Genomic DNA, 21,238 nt, shown 5'->3' with positions numbered 1-21,238 from the left:
AAAAATATTTATTTATTTATTTTGGCTGTGCCAGGTCTTAGTTGCGGCACGCGGGATCTTCACTGTGGCATGCGGACTCTTGGTTGTGGCATGCATGCGGGATCTATTTCCCTGACCAGGGATCGAACCTGGGCCCCCTGAATTGGGAGTGTGGAGTCTTACCCACTGGACCACCAGGGAAGTCCCCTTACACAATTTTTAAAGGATCTGGGGAAGTGCAGGTTCAGAAGGGGAGTTGGTAGATCAGAGGCATCTCCAGCCAGTCTGAGAAGCCACGTGTGTCTAGCTGCTGAAGTGGGAATGCAAGCAGGAAGCTCATGAGGAGATATGGGGGGCTCTTGCCTCTGTCTATACCCAAGCAGTGGGCTGGAGCAGTGCCTGATCAGTAGGAGCAGTAGTTGGGAAGCTGAATGTGGAGCTGTAATTTACTTTGCAGTGGGTGTTTGTCACTTCATTGGACTAGAATGACCTTCAGAGAATAGTGGCTGCTGCTGTACTTCTGCCTGCCAAACCATATGCAATTCCTATTTGGTCAGCTTTAAGCTGGAACCGTATAGGGAAGCATTGTCGTTCCCAGCTTAACCAGATCGACACAGTATAACCCCCTGCAGTCCATCCCTTTTCAACTTGGCATCCATTCACACCCCTTATAACCATATTTAACTTCCAAATAAAGAGAGTAGAAAAACTATGCTTCCATCCACAAGGTGCAACTACCTTCCATACACCTGAAGACATGCTTACTCTCCAAAAAGATACGAAGTCTACTTTATTGATCATGAATGTTCATTTCTTTTCTAGCTGAGTCACTCTCCTCCTTTGAGATCCTGCAACTTCAATACTGAGATAAAAGGTTAACCACAATTTAAGCTGTATTATTCAGTATATTAAATCAGTAGTTCTCAACGGGAGGCAGTTTCTCCTCCTAGGAGACATTTGGCAATGTCTGGAGACATTTTTATTGTCACATCTAGTCGAAGGGGGGCAATGCTACTGGCATTTAGTGGGTAGAGGCCAAGGATTCTGCTGAACATCCTACAATGTGAGAGACAGGCCCCCAGAACAAAGAGGTATCTGGCCCCAAATGTCGATAGCACTGAAGCTGAGGTGTTAGACAGTGGGGAAGTGACAGAGATGGGTGTGTTAGTCGTCTAGGGCTGCCTTAACAGAACACCACAGACGGGGTGGCTTTAACAACAGGAATTTATTTTTTCACAGCTCTGGAGGCTAGAAATCTAGGGTCAAGGTGCCATCAGGGTTGGGTTCTGGTGAGATCTCTCTTCTCAGCTTGTGGATGACTGTCTTCACACTATGTCCTTACATGGCCTTTTCTCTGTGCGTGCACATGTACAGAGAAAGAGCAGGAGAGAGCAACCTCTGGTATCTCTTTGTCTTATAAGAACACCATTCCTATTAGATTAGGGCTCCACTTTTGTGACCTTATTTAACCTTAATTACCTCCCTAAAGGTCCTGTCTCCAAATACAGTCTCGTTGGGCATTAGGACTTCAACGTATGAATTTGGGGAAGACACAATTCAGTCCATAATAATGAGGATAAAGAAATAATTGGGTAATTTATAGACAAATATATTTATTTCAAAATAAGGAAGAAATACCCATAGCTACTACACTCCTCATTTCTGTCACCAGACATGTAGTCATAGCTGATATTTATAATTTCCTTCTTCCACTACTCATTCCATAGTCCCTTTGCCCTTGGCAAGCATCTCAGCTGGTCATGGTTCCTAGTTTGGTGGGGTAACTCAAACTTTCATTCCTGAAGTGTCTGTGCCATTAGAAGCCCTGCCTGTTTTGGGTTGTGGTACTTTCCATTAAGTTTTATAATAATACATGGGAAAATTAAGGCATGTCCCAGGAGAGCTACATTCCAGATGTACTCCTCTTTATCATCCCTGAGCCCTCTATGTGGTAGCAACTCAGTTTCTCCTTGAGAGTCAGAATCAGTTACCCCACTCAGTACAGTAATCCCCACTGCCTATTGATCACTGGCAGGGGGAACCCAAAGTGGCCAAGTATGGCAGTATCAATTCCTAACTTAATGCAACCATTGCTTATTCTCTAATGGAAGCCTTTTTCCCTTGGGAACTAAGACCTCTAGACCATCAGAGCCAAAAGTTGTAGGGATAGGAAGCAAAAAATTTTACTGTAATAGTAAGGAGCTACTCCCATTTTCTACCTCTTGATTTCCAGACCTGGCTATGGGAGAAACAACACCATATATTAGTCACTGGTTTAGAGCATGTAGAGAATCCTGGAAGACCTTGCCCCAGGCCTGTAGGTGTTGCCAGCCAGCTAGTGCTGTTATTCAATCTTCAAAAGCCCATTCTACTTTTTGTCACCCAGCAGCTTCAGGATTGTGGGGAAAATGATAAAATCAGTGCATTACACAAGCATGAGCCTATTGTTATACTTCATTTCCTGTAAAATAAGCTCACTGATCAGAAGTAATTCTTCTAAGTAAAATACCATAACAGTGAATAAGGCATCCTATAAGTTCACAGATGGTGGTTTCCATAGAAGCATTGTGGGCAGGGAAGACAAATTTATATCCAGAGCAAGTGTCTATTCCAGTGAGCACTGAGTGCTGCCTTTGGTTTCTGATTGAAGTGGTCCAGGGACCATATCAGTGGCTCTGTTGATTCCGCTGTTGGCAGATTGAACATTCAGCAGTGGTTGTAAACAGATCAGCTTTGGTGAGTAAGTCCATGTTGCTGAACCCTTGCATTACCTCCTTGCTGCCATAACCATTTAGTTCATGAAACCATTGGGTGAGGACAGGGGTACCTGGGGAAAGAGGCTAGCTAACGTCCACAGAGCAGGTCATCTTGTCTACTGATTATTAAAATCTTCCTCTTCCATGATCACTGTTTAGTGAACATTCATATAGTACTCAAATATCTTTTTTATCTGAGCCTGTTTGGAGAGGTCCATTCACATACCTTTTCTCCAGAGCTCCCTTTTCTGACCATCCAGCAAACCATTAGTCATTGCACATGAAGCAGTGTAAATCCATACTTCTAGCCATCTCTCCTTCTAGGTAAGATAAATAACCGAGTATAACGTTCAGTGTTCTGCCCCCTGGGAAGATTTCCCTTCACTGCAGTCCTTCAGGGCCACTCCCGAGTGGGGCTCTGGTGCTGTAGCTGTTCATTTTCAAGTGACGCCAGAATGTTGTGCAGAACCATTTGTAAACCAGGCCTGTATTTTTTTCTTCCTTGGTCAGCTGATGACAGAGAACTTTCCATGGGGCCATGGGGGCAGGCTGAGAGGGAGGAGATGATTTAGCAGTAGAGGTCATGGGAATTTGAGCCACTTGCCTGCACAATTTATGTGTGCCTACAGGACCTATACAACCCTTATCTTGTATATTCCACTTCCTCTTGATGACGGAGTGCTGTGTACACACCCAATTTTGCAGCTTGGTGAGTCAGACAATACCTAGTTCATAATGGGTAGTTCACATGGTAACTTGGTGACCTGTGGTCGAGTGCTGAGCCAAAGGCAGAAGCACTTTCTCAAAAGGAGGCTAATTACCTGCAGAGGATGGTATAACTTTCCTCCAAAATCCTACGGTTCTGTACTGATTCCACCTCTAGGGGCCTACCACGGTCTCCGTAAAACATCACTATCAACCACACACTGCAGTTACCATCAGAGCTGCTGGATCATGTGGCCCAAGTGGCAGAGCAACCAGAGTCTCCATTCAAAAAAGGATTAAAAAGCAGAATGGTTGGCAGCGGTGGGAAGTGCAGGCCCGGTGTGGAGGAGCAACAGTGTGAAAAAAACATTTGAAGTGAAGGAGGAGTAAATCCTGTAAAGCTGATGTCTCCAGTGACTTTAGAAAAGAAATAGAAAATCATCATAAGCTTTCTCTGCCTGAAGATTTCTTTTTTATATATATAAATTTATTTATTTTATTTATTTATTTTTGGCTGTGTTGGGTCTTTGTTGCTGTGCGCGGGCTTTCTGTAGTTGAGGTGAGCGGGGGCTACTCTTCATTGTGGTGCGTGGGCTTCTCATTGCAGTGGCTTCTCTTGTCGTGGAGCACGGGCTCTAGGTGCGCAGGCTTCAGTAGTTGTGGCATGTGGGTTCAGTAGTTGTGGCTCGTGGACTCTAGAGTGCAGGCTCAGTAGTTGTGGCGCACGGGCTTAGTTGCTCTGCGGCATGTGGGATATTCCCAGACCAGGGACCGAACCCGTGTACCCTGCATTGGCAGGTGGATTCTTAACCACGGCGCCACCAGGGAAGCCCTGCCTGAAGATTTCTATCACTTCTGGAATTTCTGTGAAGAACTTGATCCTGAGAAGTCAGCGGATGCACTTTTCTGCAAGCCTTGGCCTTCGATTAATGGGTCTTTACGAAGTATAAAGTGAACAAAAAATCAGCAAGCCCAATATTAACCTTCACTGGAGATTTTACTATGACCCTCCTGAGTTCCAGACTGTTATTACTGGAGATAATAAAATTCAGTTCCATGTGGGGTATTTCAGGGAGTCTCCTGATGAACCTCCTGTATATGTTGGTACAGATGGAGCAAAGAAAAATTGTATAATTGATCAAAATGGAGATAATGTGTTTGCCGCAGTCAAATTTGTTTTGATGAAAAACTTAAGTAACATAAAAAGAAAACTAGTCTCTTGAAAAACATAGATGAAAACTGCACAGAAGCAGCCAGAGCACTGGGTTACTCATTGGAACAGAGAATCATGAAGATGAAACATAGAGATAAGAAAGTCAAGACAAAGACTTTTCATGATGCAGGCTTAGTTGTCCCAGTAGATGAAAATGATGCTGAGTACGGAGAGCTCCCTGAAACAGATGCCAACTTCAAGGGAATTTGCAAGACAATTTTTGAAGCACAAAGTGATGAGAGACTAAAAGCTTTTGCTCTCATTCAGCGATGACTTCTGTGCAGTTTGCTAGTGATGAATGTGATTATGGGATGGGGCTTAAGTGGGAATGGACTTCCTTGTTATGGTTCAGACTATTGTCATAAAGTTACCTGCCAGCTTTTACCTCTTACCTGTACTCTGTTGAAGAGAAGTCTCTTTGCAGAAATTATTGAAGATTATCTGGTAAACAGGAGTAAAGAAAACACAGACCAACTTGCAGCATGAATGAGAATTGGCTTTCTTTGGTGTATAATACTTTAAAGCATTAATATTAAACCTGTGATTTTTTTTTAAGGAGTACATAAAATAAACTGATGGAAACGTTTACTAAAAACTTTTATAAAGCTAAAAAATAAAAAAGATTAAAAGTCTGCTTCTGCCCCTGCCCTCATCTAAGGAACATTTTCACTAGAGTACGGCATCAAGTGATGCAGGATATGCAGGGGCCTATGGGATACCAGTGGATATGTATTTCACCCAAATTTGCTATAGTTGTTGCTTTTATTTTGACATTTTCTTTTAGTATAGTTAAATAATATAATTTAAAATTTAAAATATAATTTTAATATATATTTTAAATTATAAAATATAATTTAAAATTTTGAGGGACTTCCCTGGTGGCACAGTGGATAAGAATCCGCCTGCCAATGCAGGGGACATGGGTTCGATCTCTGGTCCAGGAAGATCCCACACACCGCGGAGCAACTAAGCCCATGCACCACAGCTACTAAGCCTGCACTCTAGAGCCCACGAACCACAACTACTGAGCCCATGAGCCACAACTACTGAAGCCTGCACACCTAGAGCCTGTGCTCCACAACAAGAGAAGCCACCGCAGTGAGAAGCCCATGCACCGCAACAAAGAGTAGCACTCGCTTGCCGCAACTAGAGAAAGCCCGCGTGCAGCAACGAAGACCCAACGCAGCCAAAAATCAGGTAAAATTAAATCTTTAAAAAAATAAAAAATAAATTAAAAAAATAAATAAATGGAATTGTTTTAAAAAAATGAAAAAATAAAAGTTTGAGTCAACTTATCAAGTTGAATATTTATGCTTTTATGACAGGTTAAAAGAAAATGAATTTTTAAAATAAACTTTTGGGGAGAGGATTTGCAAACTAAAGATTTATAGATTGCATATGGGGAAAAAGTCTTTCACTTATGAAATAGCAACAATAATGCATAGTTTATTTTTTTAAAGAAATTTATGTTTGAACAAATTATTCAATGTAAATTCAATATTTCAATTTTGGGTGTGAAATAAATGTGTTATTGAATTTAATAATTGTTTCGTGTATAGCATAAACTGATTTCAGAGACGTATGACAGTTTTTAATAAATTTTTTCTTTAGAATTGTTCCTTGAGCTTTTTTTTTTTGGCTGTGTTGGGTCTTCATTTCTGTGTGAGGGCTTTCTCTAGTTGTGGCAAGCGGGGGCCACTCTTCATCGCGGTGCTTGGGCCTCTCACTATCACGGCCTCTCTTGTTGCAGAGCACAGGCTCCAGACGCGCAGGCTCAGTATTTGTGGCTCATGGGCCTAGTCGCTCCGCGGCATGTGGGATCCTCCCAGACCAGGGCTCGAACCCGTGTCCCCCGCACTAGCAGGCAGATTCCCAACCACTGCGCCACCAGTGAAGCCTGTTCCTTGAGCTTTTAAGAGAGAACTTCTAGGTTATTGCATTCTGGTACCATTCTATAAATTCTCTTATCTTTACATTTATAAAGCTCCTCTTCACTTTACGTTTATAAAGCTCCTCTTCAACAAAGAGTTGCTGAACTTTAAGTAGTAACTAGAAGATTTATATCACAAAGAATTTTTTTGTACTTCTGGTATATAACTCTAGATGAACAGGAAAGATACCAACCTACTTCTGTTTTTGTTGACATGGTCCTTTGACTTCAAGCATCTTAAAACTTTCATGGTTTAGTCTAGCTAATTTGAATTCACTATAAACAAGTTTCATCTGATTTTTGTCATCAGTGTGACTTGTATAACTCATGAAAAGATGCTTATCTTGGTAGCTAAGCAAAAATAGCATGCACGCGGAGATAAAATAAGGCTGAATCAGTAAGGGCTACAAAGAAAGAAAGAACGAACGTTGAGGCAGGTGAGAGCTCCAAGGCTTCAGAAATAGGTCCTCGGGGAAGGAGATCTAGGAACAAGAAATTACCTGAAGCAAGAAGGTGTTAGTTGTCTCCTCTGTAAGAAATAAAGCGATAGAAATTAGAGTGTGGTGGTGAATTAGGGTTAAATGAAATCATTTAGGAAATAGAGTTGCAAATTGGGCAACCCTGGCAGAGTAAACCTAAAAATATGTAGATAACCACAAAATAAAATTTATGAGAAAACACAGCCTAAGATTAGCAGTCTCATAGTCACTAAAGCAAACCTTGACTGTAGTGTGCGTTCTCAGTAAATGTGGGTTGAACGAATGAGTTTTTGAAAGTAGCTTCAGTTTGCAAAGTAGATACTGATCAGGAAGCAGAAATTGGTTGGTGGGTAGGTTACAGTGGGAATTGTGCAAGGTTATTGAGTAATAAGATCAATTACTCCTACCTAAGACAGGAGAAGCTATCTGAAATACAAAGGAAGCCAAATTGGTTGGGGCCACCTAAACGAAGTTTACTACTTCATGCAACAAGTAGTTAAGTTCCGTGCTAGGTGTTAGTAAAATACGGGTGTATGTGTGTGTGGCTTGTTAGGTATCCTCACTAGGTCAACCACTGTATCTCTAGATTAAAGTACAAAATTTAAGGTACATCCTCTTGTGTGCCACTGCCCTAAGTTCCTACCTGCCACCTAAATGCTGAAGAACTTATTTTGCTGATACTTGTTTTAATTTCCTCTTTTAAAAGGAATAAAAAGGAAGAAGTCCATATCTGTGCCCTTATTGTCTTTTCTATCATCTATCCGCCCTCTCCCTCTCCCCCTCCTCCACCTAATCTTTCTACTTCCCACAAGTCACTGTTCTTTTCTCTTGCACTAGGGAGAGGAGGTTCGATGTCAGTATGTTGTGACATGTGCAGGACTTCACTCAGACCGTATTTCCGAGTTGAGTGGCTGCAATCCCAATCCGCGAATTGTACCATTCCGGGGAGATTACCTGCTCTTGAAGCCAGAAAAACGCTATCTTGTAAAAGGGAATATTTATCCAGTAGGTAGTACTTCTGTCTTCTCAAGATGGTTGTGGGCAAAAAGGGGAATGAAACAAAAACTTTTCCCGGGGTGAGAAGTAAGATATTTTGAAGGGCTTTTGGTGCAGTCATTCCACCTGTTTCTCTTGTGGTTGAATCCCCAAATCTTTATTCCGATATCATAGTCATTCAATTATAATGACTTGCCCACAAGTACAGGAAAGCTTGAGTGCACCATGGGAAGGGCTGTGAAGAAAGAACCCAATTCTTCCACTTCTCTGGTGGAAGGAGTACTCATAACAGAACTTTTCCTTATAGCATGCCCAGATGCCAACCCTCTTTCTCAGATCACTGTCTGTAAGTGCAGAAAAGGGGATTTGGCCACTGTGTAGTTTCATGGTGTAGAGAAGACAGAGCCGTTTAAATGAAAAGCTCATTCTTCTGTCTGGAACTACTAGGTTGAACAACCAGTATTCAGCTATTTAATGTTTTTGACCTTGCCAAAACTTCCATTTCATCTGTTCCAAGTATTGCATTCCCACTTTACAAAAGGCTGTGCTATGAAGGTGTGTTTTTTTCCAGCAGCTCTGATTTTATTTGCCACCCACATATATCCCTACTTGGGGAGGGTGGAGGTGGGGAATAACCTAAAGTAGGACAGTTGTTTTTTTTCTTTACCCAGAAAGAGGAATAGATGGGACGATGTGCCTTATTGTCATAGCATCAGGTTTCCTGTGTGGCATTTCTAGGCAGAAGCATGTAAATAGAAAAGTATTATCTGAGTACAGATCAAAAGTAATGCAAATCAGATGCATGGGAAGGAAATGTTTTATATTACCAGTTGAATGTTTGCATGTGTAATAAAATGCAGTATGAAATGGGGCTAATAGTTCTTTGCTCTGTTAAATCCATAGGTCCCAGATAGCCGATTTCCTTTCCTAGGAGTTCACTTCACACCAAGGATGGACGGCAGTATTTGGCTAGGGCCGAATGCAGTTCTTGCCTTTAAACGAGAGGGTTACAGACCCTTTTACTTCAGTGCCAGAGATATTATGGATATAATTATCAAGAGGTAACTTTATTTCCTTAAAAAATTGATTTTGTGTGCTTATATTTTTAATATGGGATTTTTTTCTTTCTCGATATTCTGTTTATTGGATAAATCTTCATATTTGTGATTGGTATATTGGTTTTTTAATTAATCTAAATTAAGAGCTTTGTGGAATAAGCATAACATTTTAACTACTTCAAGAACACTCTGATGAGCCAGGGTGATGTTGTGGTTAAAAAGAACAAGACCAAGAGCCACGAGCGATCACACATCTGAGAATCCAGATCTTGTTTTGCTAACCTTCTAGCTGAGCTTGAAAAAAAACAGAAGTTTCTCTCAAAATCAGTAGATGGTTTACTTTGATAAGATCATTTCAGGCCAGTCACCATGATTTTGAAAACCTCTGGAGAAACTGCTGATAAGCAAGATTGTTTCTTTTTGTGGAAGACTAACAGTACTGCTGTGTTGACCTGGAATGCAGATTGTTTACTATTGTAAGAAATAACTCAGTGAAGTATTTTGTCCTTTTAGCACCGTTGCTCTCTAGAGGGTTTCACATCATCAAAATCACTAGAAAGCTTTTAAAGCTATACTTGAGTTTCACCCTGCACAGATTCTGAAACAGGTTTAGGATGGGGCTTCCTAGCACGTATGCTTGTAAAAATACAGATGTACATAAGCTCCCCAGAGTCTCACGTGAGAATCACTACTAGAGCGTCTCACCTCTGGCTGACTAAAGAAAAGTAGGGTAAATGTCCCACATGTTTAATGCCATGATTTAAAGATCTTTAATGCCTTTTAGGTGTGTTTTGAAAGCACATAACATTGCATTAGAAAGCCTTGATGTTGGCAGGCTTTATCCTAGTTTGAAACCAGCATTCCCTGGGAATTTGAGTTTGAATGGTGTTTACTTTTAGAGTTGGGAAGATATTCCTTTGATGAAGTTTCCTTCTTACGTAGGCCAAAAGCTGATTTTCTTTTAATATGTGGTTTTTCTGACTTTGCATAGATTTCTGTGATGCCACACCCCACCCCCAAATCTAATAGCTGTAAAGGTGTTGTATGATAATAAAGAATTCCTTTCTCTCATAAAGATTTTATTTTCTTTGCTTTCAGTGGCTTGATTAAACTGGTGTTCCAGAATTTTTCCTATGGAGTTAATGAAATGTACAAAGCCTGTTTTCTCAGTGCAACAGTGAAGCACCTTCAAAAGTTTATCCCTGAAATTACTATCAGTGACATACTTAGGTAAGGAAAAGCCATAAGGGTTGTAAATACAGTCATGTCCTAGGTGAACTTGGGAGGTGGGTCTGACTTGGTGACTTGTAAGCACACTTTCAATCAGTGTGTCCACTGAATTTTTGTGTGCTCTCTCTTTCTCAACAAGTTGTTCATTCCCCTTGCAGTTTGGGCATTGCTGCATCATGGCCCTTAGTGCTTGAACTAGGTCCATTTATGATTATCTGGACTGCCTTACAGCATTAAGCTGAAATCTCCATTTCAGTTGTGTTATGATGCCACCTTCACTTTTGTGTCTAGCTATCACTCATGATAAACATCTCACCTGAAGTTTCTTTAATCTCCCTGGCCACTTACTCTTGTGATTCCAAAGCTTTCTGACTTTTAATTCTGTATAAGATCATTGATCACCATGTTACCTAATTAGGTAATAAGCATATTAAAACATTATTCTTTGATTGATTCTTAAAAGCTTTTAGAAACATACTCATACCTGGCATCTTACCTTGCTTCCTCTGTACTTATTTTGTTCTTTCTTGGATCCTACTTCCCTCAAGGACTATTTGTAGAACAGAAGTGGGAAATAGTATGGTAGCAATCAGTCTGAGTGCTTGCTGTGGGCGTGTGGGGCAAAGGAAGGATTCCTTAAAAAAAATGTTTTTTTCTTAAAGATAAAAGGCTTTCTGGACTTGATCTATACCTTGTCCTAAATGCCACACAAGCCTATTTTCTTTTTGGTGATATTTTTAGGGTGCTCATCTTTTCCCCTGAACCAGCCATTTGTTAGGCCTAATCAGCAGTGGTCTTTGAGATCCTCTCCTCCCTGAATCCATCCCGCAATGGATCTCTAGAGCACTAAGTGTCTGTCTCCTCAGTAACAGCTGCTGAACTTGCCTGGTGTAATATATCAGCAGCTCGCCTCTGTATCTGGGAAGAGAGCAATAATCACGTCAGCTGTCTCCCTCAGGGGAGCCTCCTGGTCTAAATCTGATTCTCATGTATCATTCTCAGACCAGCCTCTTTGAATCCTTAGAAGAACTATTAAAACCCAGCTAATGTTTTTAACTCTTATCTCTCTCAGCACTCTACTCACCTTCTGAAATAGAAGGGATAAAAATATCTAGGCTTTATGTTCTTTCACTCACCTATAAATGAAGGCTTTTATGTTTTCTGTGGTCTGCTTTAGCAGACTTGTTATGTTTTATATCTGAAAATAGATTGGTCAAATCTAGTGTCTTTTACTGCTGTTAATATTCCTTGGAAAACACAATAGGTGGGCATAGTGAATTCTGTGTGTAAATAGTTGCAGTGAATTCACTATGCAGATTTGATTACCACTCTTTTGTAGAAGCCTGAGGAAAACTCTTTAGACCAGTGGATTTCACGTGGTAGAACTGAACCTTGGGGCTTGTGGGTTTTGGTGAATACCCTTGTCTCTGGGTGGAAAGGTGTGAATTTCAGTTACCAGTTTCATTACCAGGTAGTAGAAAAGGGCACACAACACTGTAGGCAGGTGCATTTGGGGACAAATTCAACCCAGTCACAGATGAGTTTCTCTCTGAAGATAGAGAAGCTGAACATATTCAGCAATTCCATTTGATTCCTGTAGCTCTTAAATGCAGGAAATTATCAGTAACAAAAAGAAAATTGTAGAAGATATGTTTGATACCATTTATATGTTTATACTGTGTATGTATATGGATTGCACATGTAATGTGAAAATAAAAACAAACATGAGAGTGATAAACACCTAACTGAGGAGAGTGTTTATCTCCGGGGAGACAAGAGAATGGGATGCAGAGAGTTTGACAGGGGGCTTCTATCATATCTATAATGCTTATTTCTTAAGCTGTTTGGTAAAAAAAATATTGGTGTTCATTATGTTATTCTCTGTACCTTGTTATATGCCTAGAATCTTAAATAATAATAATAATACAAAAAAATAAGGTCAATAGACTTCCCACATTTTGAAGCCTAAGTCCTGATTGCAACCAGTATAACACCATAAATGCCCTATCATTAATATTGGGGAAGAAGCATATTAGGTAGTTCTGGATAGTAAAAAGGAACCAAAGCAACACTTTTAGTGGAATGTTTAGCTCAAGACGGTGTCCTTTAGTTGCAGTAGCTACCAAAAGGGATCCAGTTGGACTTCTCATTGCCCAGCCAGAGTATCTTGGGCAATAACTTACCAGTGAACATTAGATTGGAATGTAAAGTTATAACCTGTCAAATGTATGCATTAGGTATACAGACTTCTCATTATTAAATGATGATCTTTACGGTTCCTAATTTTAGCTCTAAAGTCCTTTAATTTGTTCTGTGATTAATTTTGACATGGCAATCTAACAGTAGTTTGTATCTGTTAGCATTGTAAGGATGTAAAATATGATGACATATTTGCCAAGATCCCCTCTTTTTCCCACACTTCATTTTGAAAATATCTTCTTGGGGGAATTCTGTAGTAAATTTTCAGGCAAGATGTTTTCATTGCACGTGATAGCTAAAGACCACACTACTGTGAAATGCAAGGGTAAAAGCCAAAAATCCTGCAATAAAGGTGATCTAGACCCTTTTGCAAAAAAGGGTTTCTCATTCTTGGTACTGTTGACATTTGGGGCCAAATAATCCTTTATTGTGGGGGACTGTCCAGTTCACTGTAGAATGTTTAGCAGCATCCCTGGACTCTACCCACTAGATGCCAGCAGTACTCCCCTAGTATGACAACCAAAAATGTCTCCAGACGTTGCCAAATATCCTCTAGGGGGCAAAGTCTCCCCTGTTTGAGAGCTACTAGTCTAGAGAATTTGGTAACTCTCACACTGCAAAATACTAATGAGAGAGTCTGGAGAAAATACAATAAAAATCCCTTGAAATGCTTACAGCTGAGAGTGCAAGAAAATAAGGGCATCCCAGAAACGAAAACAGAGAGGAAATTGAATACCCAAGAACTAAGAGGAATTAGTGCTGATGCTGACTTGGAAAGGTAGGGAGGATTTTCTGATTTTGATGTAAATATAACTGAGTTTTGTTTTTAATTGATCTGTGATTTACAGACAATAAAATATGCAGATCTTGAGTGCTCAATGAAGTTTGGAAATTGTATAAATTCATGTATCCACCACACAAATCAGGATATAAAACATTAGGGACCTTATATTTTAATTGCTACTCAAGTGCTGGAAAGGAAGCCTTGGGTCTGTAAAAGGTAAAGGGTTGGAACTGAGATCCCTTTGTAAAACCAGGGACTCTGGAAGGGCTATACCCTCAGTGAAAAGGAAGTCTAGAAAAAAAATCTCCTAAAAATCTAGAACCCTGGGCCTTCCCTCACAAGTACTTGGAGTTTCAATTTGTACCACTAGTTTGATCTAGGAACTTTAAGCTGAGAAATGGATCTAGCTTAAAAAGTAGATCCATTCCTATTTGGATCCTGCTTCAGACTAACACTTCTGCCTCTCACTCTCTCACTTTAAACAGATTAGAGTGAGTGAAAATCAGGGTAATTTGACCACAGACTGAATATGGTTGATACTAAGCAGTTAGTAGTTTTGTATTATTATTAAGAATCCTTTTAAGAGAAATATACATTGAAGTGAAATGATACGCCATCTGGGGTTTGCTTTAAAATAATCCAGTGGAGAGAGGTAGACAGAGTGGGGATATAGATGAAACAAGATTGGCTGTGTGTTGATTATTACTGAAACTGGGTAATACATACATGGGAGTTCCTTATACTGTTCATTTTACTTTTGTACATGTTTAATATTTTCCATTAAAAAAAAAAAAGGTGTTCCTAGAATGGTTATACACCTGGAGTGTCTGACAGAAGCAAATATAAAACCTCTGTGGAGGGACATAATTTCAACCCAACGCCCCCTGCTGAATAGGAACTCACCAGCAAAAGTTCCAAAGCACTATAAGTGAGAGTAAGCAGATAGAATAAATACTAGAATTAGACTCTAACAACTTTGGATAATAGTAATATTAGAAGCCATAAAGTAAGTATGCTCCAATGAATTTTTTAAAAAAGGGAATGAAAAAAACTGAAAAAGAATAATAATTTAAAAAATACCCTAGGCAAATTTAGAAACCAAGTAATCAGAATTTCTAGAAATGAAAACTATAGTTCTTAAATTTTAAAACTCAAATGATTAAGTTAGACAGCTGGTTGGACCTCCCTTAAGAGAAAATTAGTAAATTGGAAGGTAAATCTGAAGAATTTAGAGAACAATGTTGTAAGCTAAAGATGCATCATGTGCAAATTAAGACATGGAGAAGATGAGAAGATTCCAGCCTCCATCTCATAGGAGTTCCAGAGAAGTTGAGAAGAGGCAATACTTTGAAGAAAAGTATTTGAGAATTTTCTGGAATGGACAAAAAGACATAAAATTCAAGATGCACAGTGAGTCCCATCTGAATTAAAAAACTAAATACAAGAATGTAAATAGATTATATAACTTCCAAATAGTAGAGGAAGAAAAAAGAATGTAGAAAACTCAGTAAGTCAAGAAAGGAGGTGGGAAAACTTCAGAAAAAGATCGGGTTAAATAGCATAAAATAATATAGTAGAAATCAAATATCAGAAATTATAATAAATGCAAATGTGTTAAGACAGAGATTATCAGGTTGGATTTTAAAAATCCACCTATGTGTTAGGCAAATGCTTATTCGAAGAAAGATGAGTCCTAGGTTCATTTTAGATAAAAGACACTTTAAGGTAAAAAATTATTGTTATAAATAAGGAGGGTCACTATAAATTTGTTGCATATGATAACAGAGCTAAGAAATACAGAGAACAAAAACTGACATAACTGGAAGCAGAAATCAAATCTATAATTGTGATGGGTGATTTTAAGACATGTCTGTTGATAGATGATAGCTCAAGCAGATAAAATATTATGTTTGAGGGGAATTCCCTGGTTGTCCAGTGGTTAGGACTCGGTTAACTGCTGGGGTCCAGGTTCAATCCATGGTCGGGAAGCTAAGATCCCCTCAAGGCACTCGGCATGGCCAAAAAAAAAAAAAAAATTAGATTTGAATAACACAATTAAAACACTTGATTTAGGGACTTCCCTGGCAGTCCAGTGGTTAAGACTCTGTGCTTCCAAGGAACTAACATCCCACGTGCCGTGCAGCATGGCCAAAAACTTAAAAGACCAACAAACAAAACCACTTAATTTAAGGGATGCATAGAACTCCCTCACCCCCGTTATAGAATACTCATGTTATTCAAGCCCTCACAGAACATTTACTAAGGCTCAAAATGATCTAAGCCCTAAACCAGTTTGTCAACAAAATTAAAAAACTGGGCATGGAAAAACCATGTTCTCTTGTTGCAATCCAGCTTGGTTGAATATTAATAACAAAAATACCCTCCTTCACATTTGGAAATTAAGATGGAATGGTTGACTTGCCCTATATCACCAGTCCCAATTTAAATATGCTCCTGTGAACTTCTGTTTTTAGATTAACAGTAGATCCCATGTGAGTTTTATAAAATACTAAATTGTCCTACTTGGAACTGTCCAGAGATGTCAGTTGTAGCCTGTCATAGCTGTTTTCTAGCCCACAGGATTATGCCTGCCACAGAATAATAAAGCAATAAATACAACACTTCTCAGAAGAATGAGTGCCGTTAGTTACATATTTACCTGCTGTTTCTAGACATATTTAAGGGTCTAGGCCTTGCATTTCTATTAAATTTAGCTGCAAATATGGCAAAATATGTGGCTACAAATAGCATTAAACAGTTAAATATAGCTAAATTCACAAATATTAAATTTGCTGAATCATTTGTTCTTTCAGTTATTAAAATAGAATTTAAGAGGATTGAGAGTTAAACAATTCAAATTTTCTATCCCTATTGAATACTTCCTATGTACACAAATCTAGACATGGGGGCAAAATAGGGCTATTGTATAAGATTCAGTTCCGGCCCTGAAGATGTTTATGGTTTATTTTACCTGAAATTTCAAAATTATAATATTCATCTCAAGCTGAGATATTCTGAGGGGGAATGCCTATATGTAATCATGCAAAGAAAAACCCTGAAATTTCATTAAGTGCTGAATAGGGAACATGAAGAATTTGGTAATTTAAACATGCCATGTTAAATAGTTACTTTAGTTTGAACTAAAGTGAGTTTCTTAGAAAAAGTTAATCTTGTATATTTTTTTTACAGTTTGGATTATAGGTTTTGAATACTTGGGCAGGACTGTAGGGGATGTCGAGAACATAGTTGGTGTTTGTAAGAGGAATAAATAAATATAGACACATTTTTAACTGTAGTTAATCAGTACTAACTTCTATTTGCTTAGAAAGAGTAAGGAGAATATACTAACTAAACCTTCATGGAGAGGAAAGTTTTTATTTTGAACACTCAACATCAGTAGGTAGTCATGCCACTGTGTGTCCCCTGCATGTTGGCTTTCTGTGAGATAAAAGGAGAAGGACAAGAAAACTCATAGAGATGCTCACAACAGCAATAGTAGCATTATCCAAGAAAAGAGAGGTGAAATGCTGTTTTGATTGGTTGAGAGAAGCTACAAACACAGAATGTACAAAATAGACCATACACTGGCTAATAGGCTGTTATGTATCCTTACCCTAAGAAATTTCAGCTTCAGTCCCATTCTGTCTTTTTGTGCTGTAAGTGTTGTATCTGATTTTTTTTTTTTTTTTTTGTGGTACGTGGGCCTCTCACTGTTGTGGCCTCTCCCGTTGCGGACGGAGCACAGGCTCCGGACGCGCAGGCCCAGTGGCCATGGCTCACGGGACCAGCCGCTCCGCGGCATGTGGGATCTTCCCAGACCGGGGCACGAACCCGTGTCCCCTGCATCGGCAGGCGGACTCGCAACCACTGCGCCACCAGGGAAGCCCTTTGTATCTGATTCTTACTTGGAAATCCTTACAGCTCAAAAATCTCCTGTCTAGATTCCCTGCAGCCTTCTATATTACAGATTACTTTTATTACAGAACCTTTCACCCCTGTTGTTGTAATTCTTATTTATCTCTCTACAGATGAACTGTATAGCTATGTAACTTCAGGCAAGTTACTTAATCTATCTTCTTTGCTGTTAAATATAAACTATAAACATATCAGCCTCTTAGAGTTGTTGTGAGGATTAAATGAGAGAATTCCTAGCATGGAGTAAGCACTTGGTAAAAAAATAGCTGTTATTATCATGATCTCTCCTCAGCCAGGCTGAGGTCTTAGAGGGCAGTGCTCTTGTATTGTTCTTTGTATCTTCCTCAAGTGCTTATCTGCATCTGCCCAGAATCAATAAAAAGTGTTTAATATTGTTGCCTGATTTCTAGAGTCTTGTTGGTGTGTATAAGGCAGCTGTTTGCAAACTGGGTTTTCTTAAGCAGTTTCAGTGGAGGTGCTTATGGACTCCAAAATTATTTTATCCAGATTTTATCTGTAAACTTTATTTTTTTTATTTTTTATTTTTTTTTATTTTTATTTTTTGGTGCGCGGGCCTCTCCCGTTGCGGAGCACAGGCTCCGGACGCGCAGGCTCAGCGGCCATGGCTCACGGGCCCAGCCGCTCCGTGGCAGGTGGGATCTTCCCGGACCGGGGCACGAACCCGTATCCCCTGCATCGGCAGGCGGACTCTCAACGACTGTGCCACCAGGGAAGCCCCTGTAAACTTTATTTTTAAAACTAAAAAAAAAAAAAAAAAAAAAAAATCTAATTTGTAAACTCAAATGTTGTAAAACAGAACTTTTAATGTTAAAGGCTCTTAACTGTATTAACATGCTGTTAATTCATTTTTGTGCTTTTCCTTTAATTAAGAGAGTGTGTCATTTCTCTTTAATTAATTGAAGGTTATCCTGATATTAAATGCTAAACCGTTAAAAATCAAAACAAACTACAAAGCCAGAATTTGCTGCCATTTGCAAATATTTTTTCCATAACTTTTAATAGTGTACAACCAAAACAAAACATAAAAATACTTAGAATTCTGTAGCGCATGTAGGAATGTAGCTGACACACATAATTCTTGCTTTCTTTACTTTGTATTATCTTGCTTTCTATTCTAGTGATTGATTGTATAATAAATTCATTTTGTAAATTTAAATAAAAATACATCTATTCTAATTAAATATGGATTTATCTGCTACTTTTGGAAAGAACGCATTTGTGTATTTTAGGGTAAGGATATATGCTTGAGAGGCTACAACTGGCAGCCTTTGGCTAAACACAAACCTATCGGGTTTTCACATAATTGTGCATTTAGAAGAATAAAGACTTTATTGCTTTAAGAATACTTTGAAACCACTGACACGTATGTAAAATGTCCTGTCGCTTCTAGTCAGATGACTACCACTCTTGCTTTTGCAGAGGTCCAGCTGGAGTAAGAGCCCAAGCCCTGGATAGAGACGGAAATCTCGTAGAAGATTTTGTATTTGATGGAGGAGTTGGGGATATCGGAAATCGCATTCTTCATGTGAGAAATGCACCTTCCCCTGCTGCCACTTCTTCCCTTGCAATTTCTGGAATGATTGCAGATGAAGTACAACAGAGATTTAAATTGTAGATAATGAAAGGAGCTAGGTATGCATTTTAATCTCCACATTCAGCAACAAGAATGTACTAACTACATTCTTTAAGTTTCATTTAAGAAAAATGGTTTAAAATGTCATTTTAGATAACCACTGAATATTTTAAATTATGTAATGTGGAAATAATGATTTTTTAAAGTCCATGCTCTTTAAAAAGGTACAGTTGTATCTGTCCTGAATTCTTGACTTTGTTAATGACCTGTCCTCACCAACCATGATCTAGAGATTTGGCTTTTTTTGGAATTTCTGGGAACTATAGCATGAAAAAGTGATTATTCCCCTAACTTTTTGGCTTTATAATATCTAAGCTTTTTTGTCTTTCCTAGACAAGAAAATATATTGTAGGTTGCAAACCTTTTAATTTTGAAGAGTCATAGAAAAGCTCACATCATTTAGAGCAACAGTATTTGTATTTGGGAATTTAAAATTGTTGATTCAAATACATGAAATTTCACATTTTGAAGTAGTTTGAATAAGATTCTGTCTTATCTACATTTGTAAGAAATAACTTTGCAAAAGAAACTCAAAGCATTTATTATTCCCAGTTTCTTTATAATTCACTTGGTCTGGTGTCATCCCTAAATCTAAACAGCAGTCCACAATGAGTATTTTGCTTACTCTTCAGTCTTCTGTGGTTGAGAAACTAAAAGAACTTAGAATCCTGACACTGAGATACAGAACTTTGTAATTTAAAATAGTATTTATCTCTTATATCTCTGTTCTTCAGTCATACCAAGGTTCTCAGATGTTGGCCAAGATCACTAATGATTCATGCCTACTTGACTTTTCCAGAATCCTATAAACCTTTATGAGGATGTTTCTTCATTTTGGGGAAATACCTAATTTTGAGGCATTCACTTTTGTACACCGCAAAAGTGCCTTACAATCATGTGTATTTCATGAGTATTTTAAATTGTTGCCCAGTGCCATACCGTATACTATGTACTATATATATACGTGTGTGTGTGGTATCTGTTGAAATGATTCTTGCAATTCAGAATGTTGGAAAATAGAAATATAAATGAAAATATGGTATAATATGGGGAAACTTATTGCAGAACCACCATTTAGGTGAGAAATTTTCATCCATTCCCTCACATATGCTCTCTCTGGAATAATCTTCCAGTCTTCATTTTTTCTTTCCTCTCGTCTCTCCAAAACTGTGTGATGGATGAGTCAGAAAGATGAGCATTTTGGTTGATAGCAAAACTTACCAGTTTTCTTCCTTTTCACTTCAAGCCAACGATTACATTGATTGAGCTACCTCATCAGTTAATTTGAAAGGCTGCATACACATCATCAGCTCATGTTACAGAATAGCACATCTCAGGTGAATAGATCAGACAGTTCTTCAGCACTTGGGATGAGAATACTGAAAGCAGTTGGAAAGTATTCACAGAGGAAGCAAGCCCTAATGGTTCTTCATAACAACTGATTCTTCCAAGAAATGTGATGCACAGGGTATTTTCTGTTTCATTGCAAGACTATTAAGAGATGGAAAATATTACAATTCTCTATTTCATTAACAGTAAGATTCCATATACACTAAGCTGTGAAAGACTGAAGTTATAAAAATAACTACCCTAATTAAAGCAACCCCCATTCCATTTGGGTCTTTACTATACCCCAAAAAATACAAGTGAAAAAATGATTGAAAGCGTTTTGAATGTAGATTATTCTATTTGTAAAACGTTTTTATTTATGTCAATAGAGTTTTGTTGTGGAATAATGCTATAATATTTAAAAGTTTTGTGTATTTCTAAGAGAGAAGAATTGTATATTAATATTAAAAATATTTTAATGAACTTTGGTGTTGTGAAAATAATTTTTAGTTTCATAAAAACTCTGATTCAGTACTTACCTGGGAGGGGATATACCATGATCATGAAGGTGGTTTTCCCAGGGTGCAGCTCATGCATTGCACTCTGGATGTGCTGACCCCTGCAATTTCCCCAAATGTGGGAAACTTGGCTGCATGATTTGTGGTATTGGGGAACTGTGTTTGAGCTTTCCCCTGTTTTTTTCTGTTTTAACAATAGAGATCCTTCAAGACCGTTTTCTAGGGGTCCAGTGGTTTGTGTTTATCTAATACTGAAGAGAACCTTTAGTGTGTCATCCATTTAATGTGGGTACTGGATGGTGGTTAATATGACACAGGGATATGGAGAAATAAGGATTTTTTTAAAACTCTGATTCATATAAATTTTGAGCTATCAATAGGCTTTAAATAGCAGCCAATCAAAAAAAAAGCTTGTATTTGTGTATAGTGTAAAAATGAGGTAGAGTAGTTTATATTTTGGTTAAAAAGTGGAACACTAGGGACTTCCCTGGTG

The 21,238-nt window shown here is 38.6% G+C and overlaps 1 protein-coding gene, 1 non-coding gene and 1 pseudogene across 7 annotated transcripts in view; all 3 read left to right on the top strand.

The window, feature by feature from the left end:
* L2HGDH (L-2-hydroxyglutarate dehydrogenase) overlaps positions 1 to 20,710 on the top strand; it is a 51,634-nt gene extending 30,924 nt beyond the window's left edge. For 4 of the 6 annotated variants that reach the window (XM_022570612.3, XM_022570610.3, XM_089906139.1 and 1 more), the window contains 4 exons: positions 7,900 to 8,067; positions 8,962 to 9,119; positions 10,215 to 10,346; positions 18,685 to 20,710. In XM_022570612.3, the coding sequence (XP_022426320.3) occupies positions 7,900 to 8,067; positions 8,962 to 9,119; positions 10,215 to 10,346; positions 18,685 to 18,880 (654 nt within the window). In that variant the 3' untranslated portion in view covers positions 18,881 to 20,710. The other 2 variants (XM_089906138.1, XM_022570613.3) reach the window with 2 other exon arrangements.
* On the top strand, positions 3,406 to 7,893 carry LOC149750290 (histone PARylation factor 1 pseudogene; annotated as a pseudogene).
* Positions 20,711 to 20,758: 48 nt separating the features above from the next.
* Positions 20,759 to 20,922, top strand: LOC115803665 (U1 spliceosomal RNA). Its single transcript, XR_004024437.1, has one exon. It is a non-coding gene; the product is annotated as a U1 spliceosomal RNA (small nuclear RNA).
* Positions 20,923 to 21,238: the final 316 nt, after the last annotated feature.

Source organism: Delphinapterus leucas, chromosome 2 (genome assembly GCF_059928025.1).
Source record: "Delphinapterus leucas isolate spDelLeu-1000000601 "Yukka" chromosome 2, BTC_Dleu_Yukka2, whole genome shotgun sequence".
NCBI classification, from domain to species: Eukaryota; Metazoa; Chordata; class Mammalia; order Artiodactyla; family Monodontidae; genus Delphinapterus; species Delphinapterus leucas.
This window is presented reverse-complemented; position numbering and strand designations above follow the sequence as displayed.